This window comes from Oncorhynchus masou, chromosome 8 (assembly GCF_036934945.1).
Source record: "Oncorhynchus masou masou isolate Uvic2021 chromosome 8, UVic_Omas_1.1, whole genome shotgun sequence".
Taxonomy (NCBI): Eukaryota; Metazoa; Chordata; class Actinopteri; order Salmoniformes; family Salmonidae; genus Oncorhynchus; species Oncorhynchus masou.
This window is the reverse complement of record NC_088219.1, coordinates 31780919-31801964: the sequence shown is the minus strand read 5'-3', so window position 1 is coordinate 31801964 and position 21046 is coordinate 31780919. Positions and strand designations below refer to the sequence as shown.

The 21046-nt window shown below is 46.8% G+C and overlaps 1 protein-coding gene across 5 annotated transcripts in view; it reads right to left on the bottom strand.

Moving 5' to 3' along the window:
* LOC135544531 (F-BAR domain only protein 2-like) overlaps positions 1–21046 on the bottom strand; it is a 112550-nt gene that overhangs the window by 48060 nt on the left and 43444 nt on the right. For all 5 annotated transcript variants that reach the window (XM_064972208.1, XM_064972210.1, XM_064972209.1 and 2 more), the window contains exon 8: positions 17269–17365. In XM_064972208.1, coding sequence (XP_064828280.1) covers positions 17269–17365 — 97 coding nt within the window. The remainder of the gene's footprint in view (positions 1–17268; positions 17366–21046) is intronic.

Here is a 21046-nt window from a genome sequence, read left to right as displayed (position 1 = left end):
CAAAAAGGTCAAGTCTGCCTGGAGGAATGACCTTGATGTAATTTGGAGCCGAAATTGATTTTAAAAAATTAACTAAAATATTAAAAATCATACATAAATGAATAAGAAAACCCCCTGCGAAAAACAATGAAGATCTTGCTTAATTTAATGTTCATCAATTATGCATATTTACCTCTGAGCTCTTGCACTTGGAATGCCACGAGTCTTGAGAAAATGCCTCTAGTATCTCTATGCTAGAGGCGTCACTACAGACCCTGGTTCGATTCGAGGCTGTATCACAACCAGCCGTGATTGGAAGTCACGTAGAGCGGCGCACAATTGGACCAGCGTCGTCTGGGTTTGGCCGGGGTAGGCCGTCATTGTAAATAAGAATTTGTTCTTAACTGACTTGACTAGTTAAAAAATAAAGGTTGAAAAAAAAAAGCTGTGGGGAAAAGCAACACTCACGATGAATATGCGTGTCAATAGTACAAGGCCCCATATGACGTTGGCACAATAACAAGTCACAGTCAAAAGCTAGTGTGAAATGGTGACTTTCACCTTGTTTTATGTGATTTTTTTTAGATGAATAATCTATGAACAATAAATGAATTCCTATTAACATAAGATTAAAGTGGTATAGTCTATAGTAGGTGGAATAACTATGATTTTATTCATTTTATTATCCATTTCGAACGTTGATAAAGCAATGTTGGGATTCCTGACTACACAGCCTACTCATCAGAACACAGATCCATTCCAAGTGCCTTTCTGGGCATTTTCCTTTGTATTTATCTTCTTAAAAGCTCATGCACAACACACAGTCTGCGTTTACTAGCCTATACCAGACCATGGAAAGAGAAAGAAGAGAGGGGAGGAGACCAGCCTTGGGCATGATTTTATTTCCATGGAACCCAAATGCCTTGACCTGAAAAAACAAAGCTAATGATATTTTAGTCAAACATATACGGCAACAGCGGTTCAATGCAGCCTTCCCCAGAGAACGTCAGTCGCGGGCAGAATTGACGCATTGTTCAGGGCGCGCAGAGCTTGGAGAAACGCATGGAAGCGGCGAGTCACGAGAGGCACGCATCACGCCAAGTGAAGTGGATAGAGTTCACCAATGACCGATCTACTCTACTGTGCAATATCAGACCGTCTACCGTTAGCTCTTCACCGCCGGCTAACACACACTGACGTGACTGCTGTTTGTGCGTGCGCTCCATTCCAATCAAAACACAAACGCTACGCTCATCCAGGAACTAGTTCACAAGAGAGAGAGGAGAGGAGAGAGAAGAGAGAGACCCTTGCTCAATGCCTAATCCACACAGGGCTGACATGAAGCAGGTATATTTACTTAGCCAAGAGGGAACACTTACATTTACCATAATCTCCAAAAGTATTAAACAGTTGCTGCCATTGCCAAACACCCCATAGTAACCAATTCGAAGAGAATAATAAACATATTTGAAAGAACATTTCTAAAGCCTATACTTAGGCTACTCCACATTGCATGACTGACCAAAACGGCTATTGCCTGAAATAAAGCAAGAACAATGCAGGAACCTTTCGCTGACAGCATTCTAAAATTGCATCTGACAATATTTACGCATACATGGACTACAGCAAAAAACCTACAAACTAGACAGGCTAATCTTACCTAAATCTGCACAGGCGGCATTGGGAACCGTTTAAACATTTCATAAACAGACAGACGACTTTGTTTATATAGAGGAAGAGGTTTCTTTTCTATTTCTCTCTTTGAGAGAAGCATGCAGTCGAGTCACACATGAGCGGAGAATGTTTTTTTTTAAATTGCATATGCTTCATATGGTGCTCCGAGCGGAGCGGGGAGAGAGGGAGAGGGGCGGAGGGGTTGCGTGTCTGGCTAGCAGCCAGTTGACAGCTCAGCTGGATATCGGTGAACACTGCGAACCCCCCCACCCACCCTCGCAGCGTGTCACTTTAGGATTGTTTCCGCAGTAGAAAGTTTATTCAAGCTCCCTCTCTCTAAAAGGCACTGGACCGGCCATCCGTTCAGCTATTTCATCAAGGGACAGGCAGGTTATTTTTCTGACACGGCCTAGGCCACGGTGCGATCTCTAATGAACAGCTTGATAAGGGGAGGAATTTTACAACTGTTTTCAGCCCTCAATTAATTCTGCTGTCAAAACAAAATGAAGGCTGCTGCTGTCTGGACGCCACGTCTGGACACAGAGGTCAAGGGTCACCATTTGTATACACACAAACACACCCCAAGTTGGGCCCATTGTGTCGGCTACATGATAGGATGTGGCGCAAGCCCCTGGGAAAGCCACAATGCATAACACAACATCAGCTGTAACCATAGATAACTCCTTCCCCAGGAGTCAAAAGGATGGCATAAGCTATTTATGAATATGGAGATGAGAGAAGGATGTGTCAGGTAAAGATGTGAATGATGCCCCATTATCCTTGCCATATTTACAGTGCCTTGGGGAATCGGGGTATTTAGGCAACTTGACTTTTTCCAAATTTTGTTAGGTTACAGCCTTATTCGAAAATGTATTAATTAGTTTCCCCCCTCATCAATATACACACACAATACCCCATAATGACAAAGCAAAAACAGATTCAGAAATGTTTGCTAATTTAATCCAAATAAAAACTGAAATATTTAAATAAGTATTCAGACCCTTTTACTCAGTACTTTGCTGAAGCACCTTTGGCAGCGATTACAGGCTTGTGTCTTCTTGGGTATGACGCTACAAGCTTGGCACACCTGTATTTGGGGAGTTTCTCCCATTCTTCTCTGCAGATCCTCTTAAGCTCTGTCAGGTTGGATGGTGAGCGTTGCAGAAAAGCTATTTTAAGGTCTCTAGAGATGTTCTATCTGGGTCATTCCCAACTTCTTCCATGTAATAATGAAGGAGGCCACTTGGTTATTGGGGACCTTTAATGCTGCAGAAATGTTTTGGCACCATTCCCCAGATCTGTGCCTCGACACAATCCTGTCTCGGAGCTCTACGGTCAATTCCTTCGACCTCATGGCTTGTTTTTTGCTCTGACCTTATATAGACAGGTGTGTGCCTTTCCAAATGTCCAATCAATTGAATTTACCACAGATGGACTCCAATCAAGTTGTAGAAACATCTCAACGATGATCAATGGAAACAGGATGCACAGGAGGTCAATTTCAAGTCTCATAGCAAAGGGTCTGAATACGTATGTAAATACGTAGAGGCAAAAATGTCTAAAATCCTGTTCTCGCTTTGTCATTATGGGGTATTGTGTGTAGATTGCTAAGGATTTGTATCTATTTAATCCATTTTAGAATAAGGCTGTAACGTAACAAAATGTGGAAAAAGTTGTGGGGTCTGAATACTTCCCGAAGGCACTGGATGTGATAATCAACCCACTTTCTTTAGGCCTACCATGATTGGCTTTAAGATTAGGAGCTAATAAAACTCCTGACACGCAAGGTTTTACACAGACGAGTTTGCGAGTGCAAGACCAACCGAGCAAGAGAGAGGCAGAAGGAGTTACACCATTTGGAGAGATTTCCCTTGAGTAATGTAGCATGTCGTAGTTTACACAAGAGCCAATGTTGAGCTCCTGACCTCCAGAAGAGCTTGGTTCTGGCTGCTTAGTTCAGTCTTCAGCCTCAACACTGCAATATATGTGTGTGTGTGTGTGTGTTTATATATATATATATATATATATATATATATATATATATACATATATATATATATATATATATATATATATATATATATATATATATATATATATATATATATATATATATATATATATATATATATATATATATATATATATATATATACACATACATATATATATATATATATATACATACATACATACATATACATACATACATATATACACACACACATATATATATACACACATATATATATACACACATATATACACACACACAATTTTGACAATTTTGAATTCAATGAGTCAGCAGCTCTGGATGTTCTGCTTTCTCCGGACCAGGCACTAATCCCCGGCACTCGAAAGAGAAAGCAACGGTGCCAGAGGCAAACGAGCCGGCATCCTGACAAGACTATGTTGGCGAACAAATAAACCGCCTCCACCCTTCATTCTATTGGCAAATTTACAATCACTAAAGAACAAACTGGAAGAGCTCTGCTCGAGACTATCCTATCACCAGGACCTGAAGTACTGTAATATTATATGTTTCTCGGATGAAGAACATGGATAATATACATCTCGCTGTTCCTTTTCCATGAATCATCTAGACCGGACGGCTGCCTCAGGTAAGAAAGGGGGAGGGGTGTGTGCTCTTTCTTAACAACAGCTGTTGTGCGATCTCTAATATTAAGGGTGTAGAAAAGGCCCATGGAGTTGGTGGAATAATCCTTTAATTCATTGCCATTTACTCAGCTGGGCCAGGGGCGCTTTAATTAGGTCAGGTGGAAATGTCCGACCGATCTCAACTCCATAAAAGGAGGAAATTGCCATCGCCTGATCTCGCTGCTTTCTCTTCCTTAACACTATCTGATCCAGAAGTTCTGTGCGTCCATGAATCCACGTAAGTCCACCGACTCTTACCTTTCAACTGAATTATCTGTGGCGATCGGGAGAGTGGGCCATTCAGTTATTGTTTATAGTTATCACCGCGGAGCGCGGCTTGGAGCGCACGCTTCAAACATATTGTGTAATGTGAATTGTCAATGATTACGTCCCTACGGATCCTCATAGGCCAATTATGCAATCGATATGGTTCATGTGTATTGAAATTAATTATATGGACACATGAAGACAATTGAAAGAGTGAAATGAGAAACGTCATTGTTTGCTAACTGATTGACTTTGATAATGGGATTATATTTTGTATTGTATTCACTGTTTGTATTATTTCATGATTTATGATAAATAGTTACGAGCCTAAATGACTCGTGGATGATTACTATTGACTTCTTAATGAACTGGACTGTTGAATTCCCTAAATGATGGTAATAATGGATGATATGATTTGATCTTTGATTATGAATTTGATTGGATACATGTTATCTGTTTCCTTTGTGATGCAGCACAGACTACTCAGTAAATATACCACTTTATGGTTAAAGGAATTCCTGCCTCAGTCTCATCCATTCCCGTCACCTGACACGTGACCACCTGTTCACCTTCACTGTCAGTCATCCTACCTGTCCAGCTACCCACACAGATTCCACTAATCTTTCAATGGTCCTTCGAGCCGGATGATGACTGAACCAAAGACAGGTGGAAAGGAAATGGAGGTGGAGAGGGAAGAATTGTCTCCACTGGAAGGAAGAAGAGAGGAGGAGAGATCAGCTGAGGGAAAGGTCTTGGAACAAAGGAAATATCCAGGAGCTAAGCCTAAAGCAACAAAGGCTTCATCCTCAACCACCAGCAGCACCAGAAGAACCAGGCAAGCACCTGGTTATCTTAAGGATTATGTGGTTGAGTTTCCGACATCAAAGGGCAAGCCCACCAGAGCTCAAAGAGTTGATGGATCAACTATACGTTTCAGCCATCAACCATCTCCTCTGAGCCAAGGACCGGAAACTGCTTTGGAGCAGGAAAGTGGTCTACATGAAGAACCTATGGAGGAGGTAACTCCCACCGCACAGGTCGAACAGCTTCCTGAGGCAGGCTCCGCTCACCCCTTAACTAATGGGAAATCGTCAAAGCACTCTAGACGGAGTGGGAGTTCGACCAGTGGATACCCCTTTGGAAGTGGCCATGGCAGCCGCCGTTCACTAGTGGATTTCATTAGAAATCCATCTCACCGTGTTGCATGATCTAATTCCCCAAGCACAGAAGGAGCAGAGTATTCTCATGGTAGGAGCTGCAAAGGAGCTATACCTCGACCAGCAGAACCGGTCTCCAAGGGTCATGTTGAAGGTGGTCAAGGTCACTCTGAAAAGTGAAGGGAGAAGCATTGATACATTCGCTGTTCTAGATGATGGGTCAGAAAGAACAATCATTCTCACTTCGGCCACCCGTCAGCTTAACCTGGAGGGGACCCCCGAGACCCTTAATCTCAGAACGGTGCGACATGATGTTATCCAAATGAAAGGCTCTGCTGTAACCTTTAGCATTTCACCTTCAGGAAACAGGGACGTGGCCTATAACATCACCAATGCCTTCACGGCAGATGGCTTGAATTTACATTTACATTTACATTTAAGTCATTTAGCAGACGCTCTTATCCAGAGCGACTTACAAATTGGTGAATTCACCTTCTGACATCCAGTGGAACAGCCACTTTACAATAGTGCATCTAAATCATTAAGGGGGGGGGGGTGGTGAGAAGGATTACTTATCTTATCCTAGGTATTCCTTGAAGAGGTGGGGTTTCAGGTGTCTCCGGAAGGAGAATCTCGCAGAGCACTCCTGCCCGGTAAGGGTTCTACAGAAACAATATCCTCATCTACGAGGATTACCACTTCCTAACCTGGCCAGAGTAGCGCCACTTATCCTGATTGGGTCAGACCACCAACATCTCGTCACCCCGACTGAGCCTATACGAGCTGGACCAGAAGGAGGGCCCATTGCTGTCCATACATCCTTGGGTTGGGCTGTGCAAGGTCCATCCCATCTACTTCTCTCCACCCAAGCTGTACAGTCACAGCAAGTCCTCTTCACCAGAAGCAATCCAGATGCAGCCACTGACCTCCTTCGGAATGTTGAGATGCTCTGGAAGATGGACACCTTCTCCAACCGGAAGCTACAGGAGGTCACTCGCTCGAAACATGACTCCTATGCATTAGACCTCCTGGAGAAGCGCACCACCACCACTGAAATGGATGGCGTTCGCAGGTATGCAACCCCACTGCTACGGGTGCCCAACCATCCTCCTCTGGCAACCACGACACGGGCTGTACTTGCACTACTGCGTGGAACGGAGCGACGCCTGGTGAAGAATCCTGAGCTTGCAGAAGTTCATAACCGAGAGATTCATAACCTTGTGAAGGCAGGCTAAATCACTGAAGTGACAGTAGATGAAGAGGGAAACGCACTCTGTGAATCCTGGTATATCCCTCAACATGTTATCCAGCAACATGGTGGGAAGTATAGACTTGTCTTCAACTGTTCATTCCAAGCTGCTGGTCAAAGCCTGAATGACTGTCTACTCCCTGGACCAACCTTAGGTCCTTCCTTGCTCGGTGTCCTCCGGTTCCGGCAGCACTCTACAGCCATCAGTGGAGACATCAAAGCCATGTTTCATCAGATTCGTTTACTGTCTTCCGACACCACACTGCTCCGGTTCATATGGCGAGATATGGAACGAGATGCAGAGCCCACAATCTATGAATGGCAGGTACTCCCATTTGGCACCACCTGCAGTCCTTGCTGTGCCATATACGCTCTGCAGAGACACGCACGGGAGCATCCAGACAGTGACCCAGAAGTATTGAATTCAGTGGGAAATGCCTTCTATGTGGATAACTGCTTTCAGAGCATCCCATCCACGGCTGAAGCGAAAGCACTCCTTGATAAAGTACGGAATCTCCTGTCCAAAGGGGGATTTGAGGTCCGACAGTGGGCTAGTAACAGAGCGGAGGTTCTCCAGCACCTCCCACCACAAGCTAAGTCCAGTAGCAGTGAACTATGGCTAACGCAGTCAGGTGCTAACCCAGAAGAGCCCACTCTAGGACTGAGGTGGAGCTGCATACCGGATACCCTGGGGTATAAGCACCGCTCATCCACGAGTACCGAAACCCCCATTCTGCGCACCATCTATCGGACCCTGGCCAGTCAATACGATCCCCTTGGGTATATCCTGCCATACACAACATGGGCCAAAGTCTTAGTCCAGGACCTGTGGCAGACCAAGAGGGACTGGGATGAACCAATCCACCCGGCTGACCTAGTGGAACGATGGGGGAAACGGAGTTAACGGAGCTCTCTGATGTCCAAATGCCAAGATGTTATGTACCATCCTATTCTGACCAACCGGGATCATGCCTGGAACTGCATGTGTTCTGTGACGCTTCGGAAGCGAGCGTATGGGGCGGTTTCCTATCTTAGAGTGGAGGATAAGGCAGGCCACACCCATGTCTCCTTTGTCATTGCCAGTTCCAGGGTCGCACCCAAGAAGCAGTTGTCAATGCCTAGGCTGGAACTCAGTGCTGCCCAGTTGGCCTCTACCTTGCGAGCCGAGCTCACCTTGTCAATCCAAAGGGTCATCTACTGGAGTGATTCGACCACTGTATTGACCTGGCTCAAGTCTGAGTCCTGCAGGTATAAGGTGTTCGTCGGAACTCGCATTGCGGAAATCCAAGACCTAACAGAAGTCCAGGACTGGAGGTATGTTAATAGCATAAACAATCCTGCTGATGACATTACTAGAGGTAAAACCCTTCAGGAACTGGCTCAACCCCATCGCTGGAGCTTGGGACCACCATTCTTGTCCCAACCAGAGAACGAGTGGCCGACAGCCCCCAGGAGTACGGCCCCTCCGCAACCAACTGAAGCTCATGAGTTAAGGAAGTCCGCCCAATGCTACAGCATTTCTATGGAACCACCAACGGCTCTCCCTGACCTAACACAATGCCAAACACTGCTGGATCTGATCACCGCCACAAACCAGACCTCAGATGGGGTGGCTTCTATACCCACCTCCCTTGCGGCAGAGATGCTACTCCTCCAGCAAGCACAAGCGGTTAGCTTCCCTGAGGAGTTAAAAGCTCTGAAAGCCGGTAGGGAAGTGGCTAAGGACAGCCGTCTTCTCTCTCTTGCCCCAGAATATGATCCAATCCTTGGAGTGATCAGAGTCGGAGGGAGGCTGCGCCAAGCAGAGATTTTGGACCCAGATGCTATCCACCCAATTATCCTTGACTCCAGACACCCTCTTACCAGGCTCCTCATCAAGAGTTATGATGAGAGGCTTCTCCACCCAGGGCCTGAGAGGGTCTATGGGGAGATGAGGCGGAAGTACTGGATAATTGGAGGACGAGGAGCCATTCGTAAGCACCAATACGCCTGCATAGAATGTCAGAGATGGCGGGCCGGAGCCACGGTGCCCAAAATGGCAGATTTACCCCCTGCTCGCTTGCGCCTCCTTAAACCACCCTTCTGGTCAACAGGAGTAGATTGCTTTGGCCCCTTGATGATCAAGTTAGGTCGTCGTGTGGAAAAGCGCTGGGGCATTCTATTCAAGTGTTTGACAACCAGATGTGTCCACCTGGACCTACTGGAGAGTTTGGATACGGAAGCCTTTCTCATGGCCCTACGGCGGTTTATCTCCCGACGGGGGAAACCCTACGAGATCCTGGCTGACAGAGGTACAAACTTCAAGGCAGGAGAAGCCAGGTTGGAGGAAGCCTTCCAAGCCATGGAACCCAGCCTCCAGGATCAGCTGATGGACCAACAAATCTCATTCAAATTTAACCCTCCAGGCGCTTCTCATTTTGGAGGAACAAGGGAGCGAGAGATCAAATCTGTAAAGACGGCCTTACGAGTCGTACTAGGGGACCAAACTGTCACTGAAACTGTCTTGAGGACCGTCCTGATAGAGGTGGAAGGGATTCTGAATTCCAAACCCTTGGGATATATCTCTGCAGACATCGCTGACCCCGATCCGGTTACACCGAATATGCTCTTAATGGGACGCCGAGATGCGTCACTTCCTCAAGTCATGTATGCTGATACCAACCTCGTAGGCAGACGCCGGTGGCGACACAGCCAAATCTTAGCTGACCATTTTTGGGCCCGATTCATTCGGGATTACCTACCAAGTCTACAGCACAGAGGGAAATGGCGGAGAGAAATGGCCAGCCTGGAAACTGGCCAAGTAGTAATGATGGTGGACCCTCAGCTGCCTCGAGCCTCCTGGCCGGTGGGCCGTATAACTAAGACCATGCCTGGGACCGATGGTCGCGTTAGATCAGTGGAGATCCAGGTGAAGAACCGGACATATATCAGGCCAGTTGCCCGACTAATTCCTCTCCCTGAGATGACAGAGGACGGGGAGTAATGAGCCTTTTGAGGAGTGTGGAATTTAACAAATTTCCGGGGTGGCTGTAGAAAAGGCCCATGGAGTTGGTGGAATAATCCTTTAATTCATTGCCATTTACTCAGCTGGGCCAGGGGCGCTTTAATTAGGTCAGGTGGAAATGTCCGACCGATCTCAACTCCATAAAGGAGGAAATTGCCATCGCCTGATCTCGCTGCTTTCTCTTCCTTAACACCATCTGATCCAGAAGTTCTGTGCGTCCATGAATCCACGTAAGTCCACCGACTCTTACCTTTCATCTGAGGCGATCGGGAGAGTGGGCCATTCAGTTATTGTTTATAGTTATCACCGCGGAGCGCGGCTTGGAGCGCACGCTTCAAACATATTGTGTAATGTGAATTGTCAATGATTACGTCCCTACGGATCCTCATAGGCCAATTATGCAATCGATATGGTTCATGTGTATTGAAATTAATTATATGGACACATGAAGACAATTGAAAGAGTGAAATGAGAAACGTCATTGTTTGCTAACTGATTGACTTTGATAATGGGATTATATTTTGTATTGTATTCACTGTTTGTATTATTTAATGATTTATGATAAATAGTTACGAGCCTAAATGACTCGCGGATGTTTACTATTGACTTCTTAATGAACTGGACTGTTGAATTCCCTAAATGATGGTAATAATGGATGATATGATTTGATCTTTGATTATGAATTTGATTGGATACATGTTATCTGTTTCCTTTGTGATGCAGCACAGACTACTCAGTAAATATACCACTTTATGGTTAAAGGAATTCCTGCCTCAGTCTCATCCATTCCTGTCACCTGACACGTGACCACCTGTTCACCTTCACTGTCAGTCATCCTACCTGTCCAGCTACCCACACAGATTCCACTAATCTTTCAAAGGGAGTCTAGAGTTTTTGATCGCACAGGTTAGAATACTTCATGATAAGATGCAGAACATACTATTTACTTTTCGTAACTGTCTATTTACCACCACAAACCGATGGTGGCACTAATACTGCACTCAACAAGCTTTATAGGGCCGAAAGCAAACAAGAAAATGCACATCCAGAGGTGGCGCTTCATGTGGCCAGTGACTAATGCAGGGAAACAGGACTCAGTTCTCATTTTTACTAGCATGTCACCTGTGCAATAAAACTCTTGATCACCTTTACTCCTCACACAGAAATGCATAAAGCTCACCCTCGCCCTCCCTTTCGCAAATCTTACCATAGCTCATCATAGCTCATGCATCGAGACGTGTAGTCCACTTGTCATTCCAATCTCCTTTGCATTAGCGTAGCCTCTTCTGTACCCTGTTAACTATGTGTCTATCTATCCCTGTTCTCTCCTCTCTGCACAGACCATACAAACGCTCCACACCGCGTGGCCGCGGCCACCCTAATCTGGTGGTCCCAGCGCGCACGACCCACGTGGAGTTCCTGGTCTCCGGTAGCCTCTGGAACTGCCGATCTGCGGCCAACAAGGCAGAGTTCATCTCAGCCTATGCCTCCCTCCAGTCCCTCGACTTCCTGGCACTGACGGAAACATGGATCACCACAGATAACACTGCTACTCCTACTGCTCTCTCTTCGTCCACCCACGTGTTCTCGCACACCCCGAGAGCTTCTGGTCAGCGGGGTGGTGGCACCGGGATCCTCATCTCTCCCAAGTGGTCATTCTCTCTCTCTCCCCTTACCCATCTATCTATCGCCTCCTTTGAATTCCATGCTGTCACAGTTACCAGCCCTTTCAAGCTTAACATTCTTATCATTTATCGCCCTCCAGGTTCCCTCGGAGAGTTCATCAATGAGCTTGATGCCTTGATAAGCTCCTTTCCTGAGGACGGCTCACCTCTCACAGTCCTGGGCGACTTTAACCTCCCCACGTCTACCTTTGACTCATTCCTCTCTGCCTCCTTCTTTCCACTCCTCTCCTCTTTTGACCTCACCCTCTCACCTTCCCCCCTACTCACAAGGCAGGCAATACGCTCGACCTCATCTTTACTAGATGCTGTTCTTCCACTAACCTCACTGCAACTCCCCTCCAAGTCTCCGACCACTACCTTGTATCCTTTTCCCTCTCGCTCTCATCCAACACTTCCCACACTGCCCCTACTCGGATGGTATCGCGCCGTCCCAACCTTCGCTCTCTCTCCCCCGCTACTCTTTCCTCTTCCATCCTTTCATCTCTTCCCTCTGCTCATACCTTCTCCAACCTTTCTCCTGACTCTGCCTCCTCAACCCTCCTCTCTTCCCTTTCTGCATCCTTTGACTCTCTATGTCCCCTATCCTCCAGGCCGGCTCGGTCCTCCCCTCCCGCTCCGTGGCTCGATGACTCATTGCGAGCTCACAGAACAGAGCTCCGGGCAGCCGAGCGGAAATGGAGGAAAACCCCGCCTCCCTGCGGACCTGGCATCCTTTCACTCCCTCCTCTCTACATTTTCCTCCTCTGTCTCTGCTGCTAAAGCCACTTTCTACCACTCTAAATTCCAAGCATCTGCCTCTAACCCTAGGAAGCTCTTTGCCACCTTCTCCTCCCTTCTGAATCCTCCTCCCCTCCCCCCTCCTCCCTCTCTGCAGATGACTTCGTCAACCATTTTGAAAAGAAGGTCGACGACATCCGATCCTCGTTTGCTAAGTCAAACGACACCGCTGGTTCTGCTCACACTGCCCTACCCTGTGCTCTGACCTCTTTCTCCCCTCTCTCTCCAGATGAAATCTCGCTTCTTGTGACGGCCGGCCGCCCAACAACCTGCCCGCTCGACCCTATCCCCTCCTCTCTCCTCCAGACCATTTCCGGGGACCTTCTCCCTTACCTCACCTCGCTCATCAACTCATCCCTGACCGCTGGCTACGTCCCTTCCGTCTTCAAGAGAGCGAGAGTTGCACCCCTTCTGAAGAAACCTACACTCGATCCCTCCGATGTCAACAACTACAGACCAGTATCCCTTCTTTCTTTTCTCTCCAAAACTCTTGAACGTGCCGTCCTTGGCCAGCTCTCCCTCTATCTCTCTCAGAATGACCTTCTTGATCCAAATCAGTCAGGTTTCAAGACTAGTCATTCAACTGAGACTGCTCTTCTCTGCATCACGGAGGCGCTCCGCACTGCTAAAGCTAACTCTCTCTCCTCTGCTCTCATCCTTCTAGACCTATCGGCTGCCTTCGATACTGTGAACCATCAGATCCTCCTCTCCACCCTCTCCGAGTTGGGCATCTCCGGCGCGGCCCACGCTTGGATTGCGTCCTACCTGACAGGTCGCTCCTACCAGGTGGCGTGGCGAGAATCTGTCTCCTCGCCACGCGCTCTCACCACTGGTGTCCCCCAGGGCTCTGTTCTAGGCCCTCTCCTATTCTCGCTATACACCAAGTCACTTGGCTCTGTCATAACCTCACATGGTCTCTCCTATCATTGCTATGCAGACGACACACAATTAATCTTCTCCTTTCCCCCTTCTGATGACCAGGTGGCGAATCGCATCTCTGCATGTCTGGCAGACATATCAGTGTGGATGACGGATCACCACCTCAAGCTGAACCTCGGCAAGACGGAGCTGCTCTTCCTCCCGGGGAAGGACTGCCCGTTCCATGATCTCGCCATCACGGTTGACAACTCCATTGTGTCCTCCTCCCAGAGCGCTAAGAACCTTGGCGTGATCCTGGACAACACCCTGTCTTTCTCAACCAACATCATGGCGGTGGCCCGTTCCTGTAGGTTCATGCTCTACAACATCCGCAGAGTACGACCCTGCCTCACCCAGGAAGCGGCGCAGGTCCTAATCCAGGCACTTGTCATCTCCCGTCTGGATTACTGCAACTCGCTGTTGGCTGGGCTCCCTGCCTGTGCCATTAAACCCCTACAACTCATCCAGAACGCCGCAGCCCGTCTGGTGTTCAACCTTCCCAAGTTCTCTCACGTCACCCCGCTCCTCCGCTCTCTCCACTGGCTTCCAGTTGAAGCTCGCATCCGCTACAAGACCATGGTGCTTGCCTACGGAGCTGTGAGGGGAACGGCACCGCAGTACCTCCAGGCTCTGATCAGGCCCTACACCCAAGCAAGGGCACTGCGTTCATCCTCCTCTGGCCTGCTCGCCTCCCTACCATTGAGGAAGTACAGTTCCCGCTCAGCCCAGTCAAAACTGTTCGCTGCTCTGGCCCCCCAATGGTGGAACAAACTCCCTCACGACGCCAGGACAGCGGAGTCAATCACCACCTTCCGGAGACACCTGAAACCCCACCTCTTCAAGGAATACCTAGGATAGGATAAGTAATCCTTCTCACCCCCCCTTAATGACTTAGATGCACTATTGTAAAGTGGCTGTTCCACTGGATGTCAGAAGGTGAATTCACCAATTTGTAAGTCGCTCTGGATAAGAGCGTCTGCTAAATGACTTAAATGTAAATGTAAATGTCATCCTTTGGATTCTTCTTTACAAGCAAAACAGAAAAGTACCAGTGATGCGCTCAATACCGAAGTGGTCTGATGAAGTGGATGCTAAGTTACTGGACCGCTTCGTTAGCACAGACTGGAATATGTTCCAGGATACATCCGATAACATTGAGGAGTTTTACCACATCAGTCCCCGGCATCATTAATAAGTGCATCGACGGCAATGTCCCCATAGTGACCGTACGGACATATCCCAATCAGAAGCCATGAATTACAGGCAACATCGACACTGAGCTAAAGGCTAGAGCTGCCGCTTTCAAGGAGTGGGACACTAATCCGGACGCTTATAAGAAATCCAGCTACGACCTCAGACGAGCCAAACAGGCAAAGCGTCAATACAGGACTAAGATCGAATCCTACTACGCCGGCTCTGATGGTCGTCAAATGTGGCAGGGCTTGCAGACTATCGTGGATTATAAAGGGAAATGCAGCCGCAAGCTGCCCAGTGACACAAGCCTACCAGACGAGCTAAATGACTTACATTCTTGCTTCGAGGCAAGCAACACTGAACCATGCATGAGAGCACCAGCTGTTCCAGACTACTGTGTTCTTGCTCTCTGCAGCCGATGTGAGTAAACAGGTTAACGTTCACAAGTCCACAGAGCCAGATGGATTACCAGGACGTGTACTCAGAGCATGCGCTGACCAGCTGGCAAGTGTCATCACTGACATTTTTTGCCTCTCCCTGACCACCATAGGCATGTTTCAAGCAGACCACCATAGTCCTTGTGCTCAAGAACATCAAGGTAATCTGCCTAAATGACTATCACTCCGTAGCACTCACATCTGTAGCCATGAAATGCTTTGAAAGCCTGTCATGTCTCACATCAACACAATCATCCCAGATACCCTAAACCCACTCCAATTTGCATACCTCCCCAACAGATCAACAGATGACGCAATCTCTATTGCACTCCACACTGCCCTCTCCCACCTGGACAAGAGAAACACCTATAAGAGAATGCTGTTCATTGACTACAGCGCAGCGTTCAACACCATAGTGCCCTCCAAGCTCATCACAAAGCTCAGGACCCTAGGACTGAACACCTCCCTTTGCAACTGGATTCTGGACTTCCTGACGGGCCACGACTCCAACACTGTTACAGGCTTTGGTTTTTCCATTCATGTTTTGAAGTTGGACTTTAGCACGTATAGTTTGTTAGCACGTAGGGCGGATCTATTGGTGTCACCTCGTTAGTCAGTATACTGTATGTTACACCAGTGCTGTTTGCCATCTCATTTGTGGGAAGGTGTTTCACCTGTGCGAGCCCAGGTGCTATTTAAGAGTGGCTGGCGCAGTGCTCCAATTGTCTTGAGAGACGTGGAGGGTTAACTAACACCTTTAGTTGGTTCTCCCTATTTTTTATTTCTAGACAAACCTTTTTTCTTATTTTGTTTTTTTGGTTTGCTTCCTGTCTTTAAGTTTGGTGTTGGTTTTCATTTTGGTTTGCCTTTACTAATTTAGTGGGTGCTCATGGTGGGTGTTTTTAGGTCCCAGTTGTTGTTGCTGCTATGCAACTTTCAGTGGACACCCCCAAGAGTGTCTTTTATAACCACTCCTAAAACCCCACCTCTTTTGTTTGAGCAACAGTATTTGGTTTTCTTGCTGGGAAAAGTAACACACCATCATTAAGTTTGCTGACAACACAACGGTGGTAGGCCTTATCACCAACAATGATGAGACAGCCTGTAGGGAGGAGGTCAGTCAATTTGAAGGCCCACAACAACCTCTCCCTCAACGTCAGCAAGACAAAGGAGCTGATCAAGGACTTCAGGAAACCGAGGGCCGTGCACGCCCCCCATCCATATCGTTGGGGATGTAGTGCTTCAAGTTCCTCGGTGTCCACATCACTAAGGAATTAACATGGTCCACACACACCAACACAGTCGTGAAGGCACGAAAACGCCTCTTTCCCCTCAGGAGGCTGAAAAGATTTAGCATGGGCCTTCAGATCCTCAAAAAGTTGTACAGCTGCACCATTGAGAGAATCTTGACTAACTGCATCACCGCTTGGTACGGCAACCGCTTGGCTGCAGCCGAACGCAAGGCCCCACATAGTGTGTACGGACCTAAAAATTGGAAGGCCCTAAAAGGAAGGAAGGCCCTAAAAATTGTCAAAGACTCCAGCCAACCAAGTTATAGACTGTTCTTTACCGCATGGCAAGCGATATTGATGTCAATATCCACTGGACCCTAAACAGTTTCTACCCCCATGCCATAAGACTGCTAAATAGTTAACCAAATAGCTACCCGGACTATCTGCATGCACTCCTTTGGCTCATCATATATGTTGCTGTTATTATCTATCCTGTTGCCTAGTGACTTCACCCACCTATATGTACACATCTACCTCAATTATCTCGTACCCCTGCACATCAACACAGTATATATCCAAGTTATCATGTGTGTAAACGCTCCGACCACTGTCCCAGCTTGCATGGTGTCACATGCGAAGTGGAATATCACCTACCTACCTTTACAGCAGATTACATATATTGAGTCAGATGACAATTTACAACCTCTCATTACTGCTCTCTCATTGGCTAACTCCCTATCATAGGCCCCTATCCATCTTAAAGACAGAAAGTTACTTTCAAGGAAGTGGCCTCTAATAAACGGACACTGATACAGGGTCAGATTCAGCCACATTGAAGGAGTAAGTATAGAAGTTGCCCCTAACTAACCACTGATCCACAGTCAGATTCAGGCATACTGAAGGAGTAGACAAATTATATCAAATTGCCCCTAACCACTGAAGTGCTTCACCAGTCATACACAATAAGATGTGTGTAATACATCTGCATACATGTTTTTCCTATCATCGCAGGTGTATGTGCGTGTAGGGCATCTTACCTGGTCTCTCTTTGCCCGTTCCTTTACTTTCAGCCAGTTTCTGTATCAAGCCCTCCACAGAGGTGTTCTCCATGTTCCCCAAAAACTCTGTATGGACCTGCAGAGGGACAACGCAACAAACACATCGGGTCAAGAGGTGCCTTTCGTTTACAGATTGAGTAAGTTAGAATTTTGTCCCCAAAATGTATATTATATAAACTCAGCAAAAAAACAACAAAAAAACATCCCTTTTTCAGGACCCTGTCTTTCAAAGATAATTTGTAAAAATCCAAATCCAATATATCCAAATAAATTTCCCATGCTTGTTCAATGAACCATAAACAATTAATGAACATGCACCTGTGGAACGGTCGTTAAGACATTAACAGCTTACGTCGCAGTTATGAAAACTTAGGACACTTTCTACTGACTCTGAAAAACATCAAAAGCAAGATGCCCAGGGTCATCTGCGTGAACGTGCCTTAGGAGGCATGAGGACTGCAGATGTGGCCAGGGCAATAAATTGCAATGTCCATACTGTGAGACACCTAAGACAGTGCTACAGGGAGACAGGGTGGACAGATGATCGTTCTCGCAGTGGCAGACCACGTGTAACAACACCTGCACAGGATCGGTACATCCGAACATCACACCTGCGGGATAGGTACAAGATGGCAACAACAACTGCCCGAGTTACACCAGGAATGCACAATCCCTCCATCAGTGCTCAGACTGTCCGCAATAGGCTGAGAGAGGCTGGACTGAGGTCTTGTAGGCCTGTTGTAAGGCAGGTCCTCACCAGACATCACAGGCAACAACGTCGCCTATCACTGGACCAGACAGGACTGACAAAAAGTGCTCTTCACTGACGAGTTGCGGTTCTGTCCCACCAGGGGTGATGGTCAGATTTGTGTTTAGGAATGAGCATTACACCGAGGCCTGTACTCCGGAGAGGGATCGATTTGGAGGTGGAGGGTCCGTCATGGTGTGGGGTGGTGTGTCACAGCATCATCGGACTAAGCTTGTTGTCATTGCAGGCAATCTCAACGCTGTGCATTACAGGGAAGACATTCTCCTTCCTCATGTGGTAACCTTCCTGCAGGCTCATCCTGACATGATCCTCCAGCATGACAATGTCACCAGCCATACTGCTCGTTCTTTGTGTGATTTCCCGCAAGACAGGAATGTCAGTGTTCTGCCATGGCCAGTGAAGAGCCCAGATCTCAATCCTATTGAGCACGTCTGAGACCTGTTGGATCGGAGGGTGAGGGCTAAGGCCATTCCCCCCGAAATGTCCGGGAACTTGCAGGTGCCTTGGTGGAAGAGTGGGGTAACATCAGGGACACATTAATCCATTTCTGTTAGTCACATGTCTGTGGAACTTGTTCAGTTTATGTCTCAGTTGTTGAATCTTATGTTCATACAAATATTTACACGTTAAGTCTGCAGAAAATAAACGCAGTTGACAGTGAGAGGACGTTTTTGCTGAGTTTATAAATAGTTTATGGTTAGTGAATGCCATTTTGTGAGATACTTCTCCTTATTAGCTGAAATCATAGTTTTTTCAAAGCAATTTTAGCTGTCAACCTAGCTGTTCGGTTCGAACAGCTGCACAAATCATGGGAATTTGTTGCCCAACGCAGAACGTTTTCTCCCTCCAAGGCACGTGTTGCTCGGCAACCGCCCTGAACAGGCCTGCTCCCTCTGGATAAAGCCAGTGTAAGAATGCTAACAAACGTTTGTGCCATGAAACTAAATAAATGCTGCATTGACCCACACAACTTAAGTGTTAGATTCATCATAGTGTTGTTAGACAAAGTAAGGAAAGTGAACTTCAAAAATGTTGTTTTATTGGAATTTGCAGCTGTTGTTGGTAAGTAATGAATCTGCTAGCTTCTGATAAGACTCATGGAATCTTTATCTTGGAGTTTTGGGACTATTCCATTGGTTCCATTGTACAGGGCAAACTAAATCAAGCTCAGCTCAAGCATTTTCACATGTATTTGACCACGGTATGGCATCAATACAGTTAGCATTATATGAATAAACAAAAAATATATGAATAAACAAAAAAATAACTTGAAGAAATGAAGGCAGAGAGGCAGACACTTGGAATACGACACACTTGAATGGGTGTTGATTGAGTCCATTGAGGGCTCACTCTGCGGTAGTAGTAACACTGGGAGGTGCTTGTGCAATAATAAAAATGGGGCAGTGGGTGTGTGACAGAGAGTGGATGTGCCTGTATCTGTGTGTGTGTGTGTGTGTGTGTGTGTGTGTGTGTGTGTGTGTGTGAGTGAGTGAGTGAGTGAGTGAGTGAGTGAGTGAGTGAGTGAGTGAGTGAGTGAGAGTGTGTGTGTGTGTGTGTGTGATAGTCATGTGTGAGACGGAGAGAAAGGAGGGAGAATGTGTGTTTATTTGCTGTGTGAGGGTTTGTGTTTTGAGTGACAGCTCGTGTCCTTGGGTACTGCTCTCTGGGTGTCTCTGATTTTAGAATGCTCGGAAGGAGTGACACATTCAATATGGCTCTGTGCTTTTCACTGTATACACCATCTAAAACACTGTACTATCCAGTGTTTGCTTTGCTCTGTTATTTAAAAAACATATACAAATCTCTGTACAATATGTCCTGTGGAGACTGGCTTACATAATACATTTTGGTATGGTTTTGTGTCGGTAGGTTTGTTGTTGACAGAGCGGTTTCCTGATGCCCTCTGGGTGCTATCACAGGAAGGATGGTGTTTGTTTATTTGTTTAGGATGTCAGTGGCGTGTGTGTCAGTGTGTGTGCGCCGTTTGTGTGTGGATGTCAGTGGTTTGTGTGTGTGTGTGTGTGTGTGTGTGTGTGTGTGTGTGTGTGTCTGTGTGAGACTGTATCGGGGAAGGGTAAAAGGACCAGACAGATGACGAACAGGGACTGACTGACTGTGCCATCTTGCCAAACGATTCAGATGTGCGTGATACTGTAAGCACAACAGAGTACCTCCATCCACTATCATGACCATACATACACATCTCCCCCTCCCCCTCCTGAGCCCCTCCGGCAAGGCGGAGTGCATTAGCCCCCTGCACCCTCACGGGGGGGTGGGGGGCCTTGGCGAGGTTGAATGCTCACTCCAGCACACGCGATATGTCAGGTGCTCTAGCCCAGCTGCTCACTGCTGCCGTGAGGAAATGCACTGTAATCTCATCACCTGCGTCTCACACACACACACACACACAACCCCCCCTCAAACCCCTCTCTACCGGTAGTGATTTTTCACACATGCACAAAAAAAACACACATTCGCACTCAAGGGCACTTCCCTCACACACAAATGCTCGCTTACAAATACAAACATTGCACGCACAACAAACACAAAGACTACACACACACAAGACACACACACACTTGCCCTCCTGTGATTCTCTGCACAGCAAGGAGGCATATCGTTGTAAAAATATCAACAAGAATAAACACGCAGTAGTAATGAAGTAGTACCATGACTTTTATTTAAATTGTCCACATTCTAATATATATATATATATATATATATATATATAAATAAATAAATAAATAAATAAATAAATAAATAAATAAATAATAGTACATGCCAAAAAACGACATATGGGTGTTCCCAGGAATCGAAACCAATATCTTGGCTTTGCAAGCTCCATGCTCTACCAACTGAGCTACAGAGGACCTCATTCTCCTCTTAAACCGCATGGTACCGTGTGGCCTCACATCCCCTCTTTACTTCCATGTAGTCTCTTTACATCCTCCCCTCTTCCCTACTCTTTTCCCATGCCGTGGTCTTTAG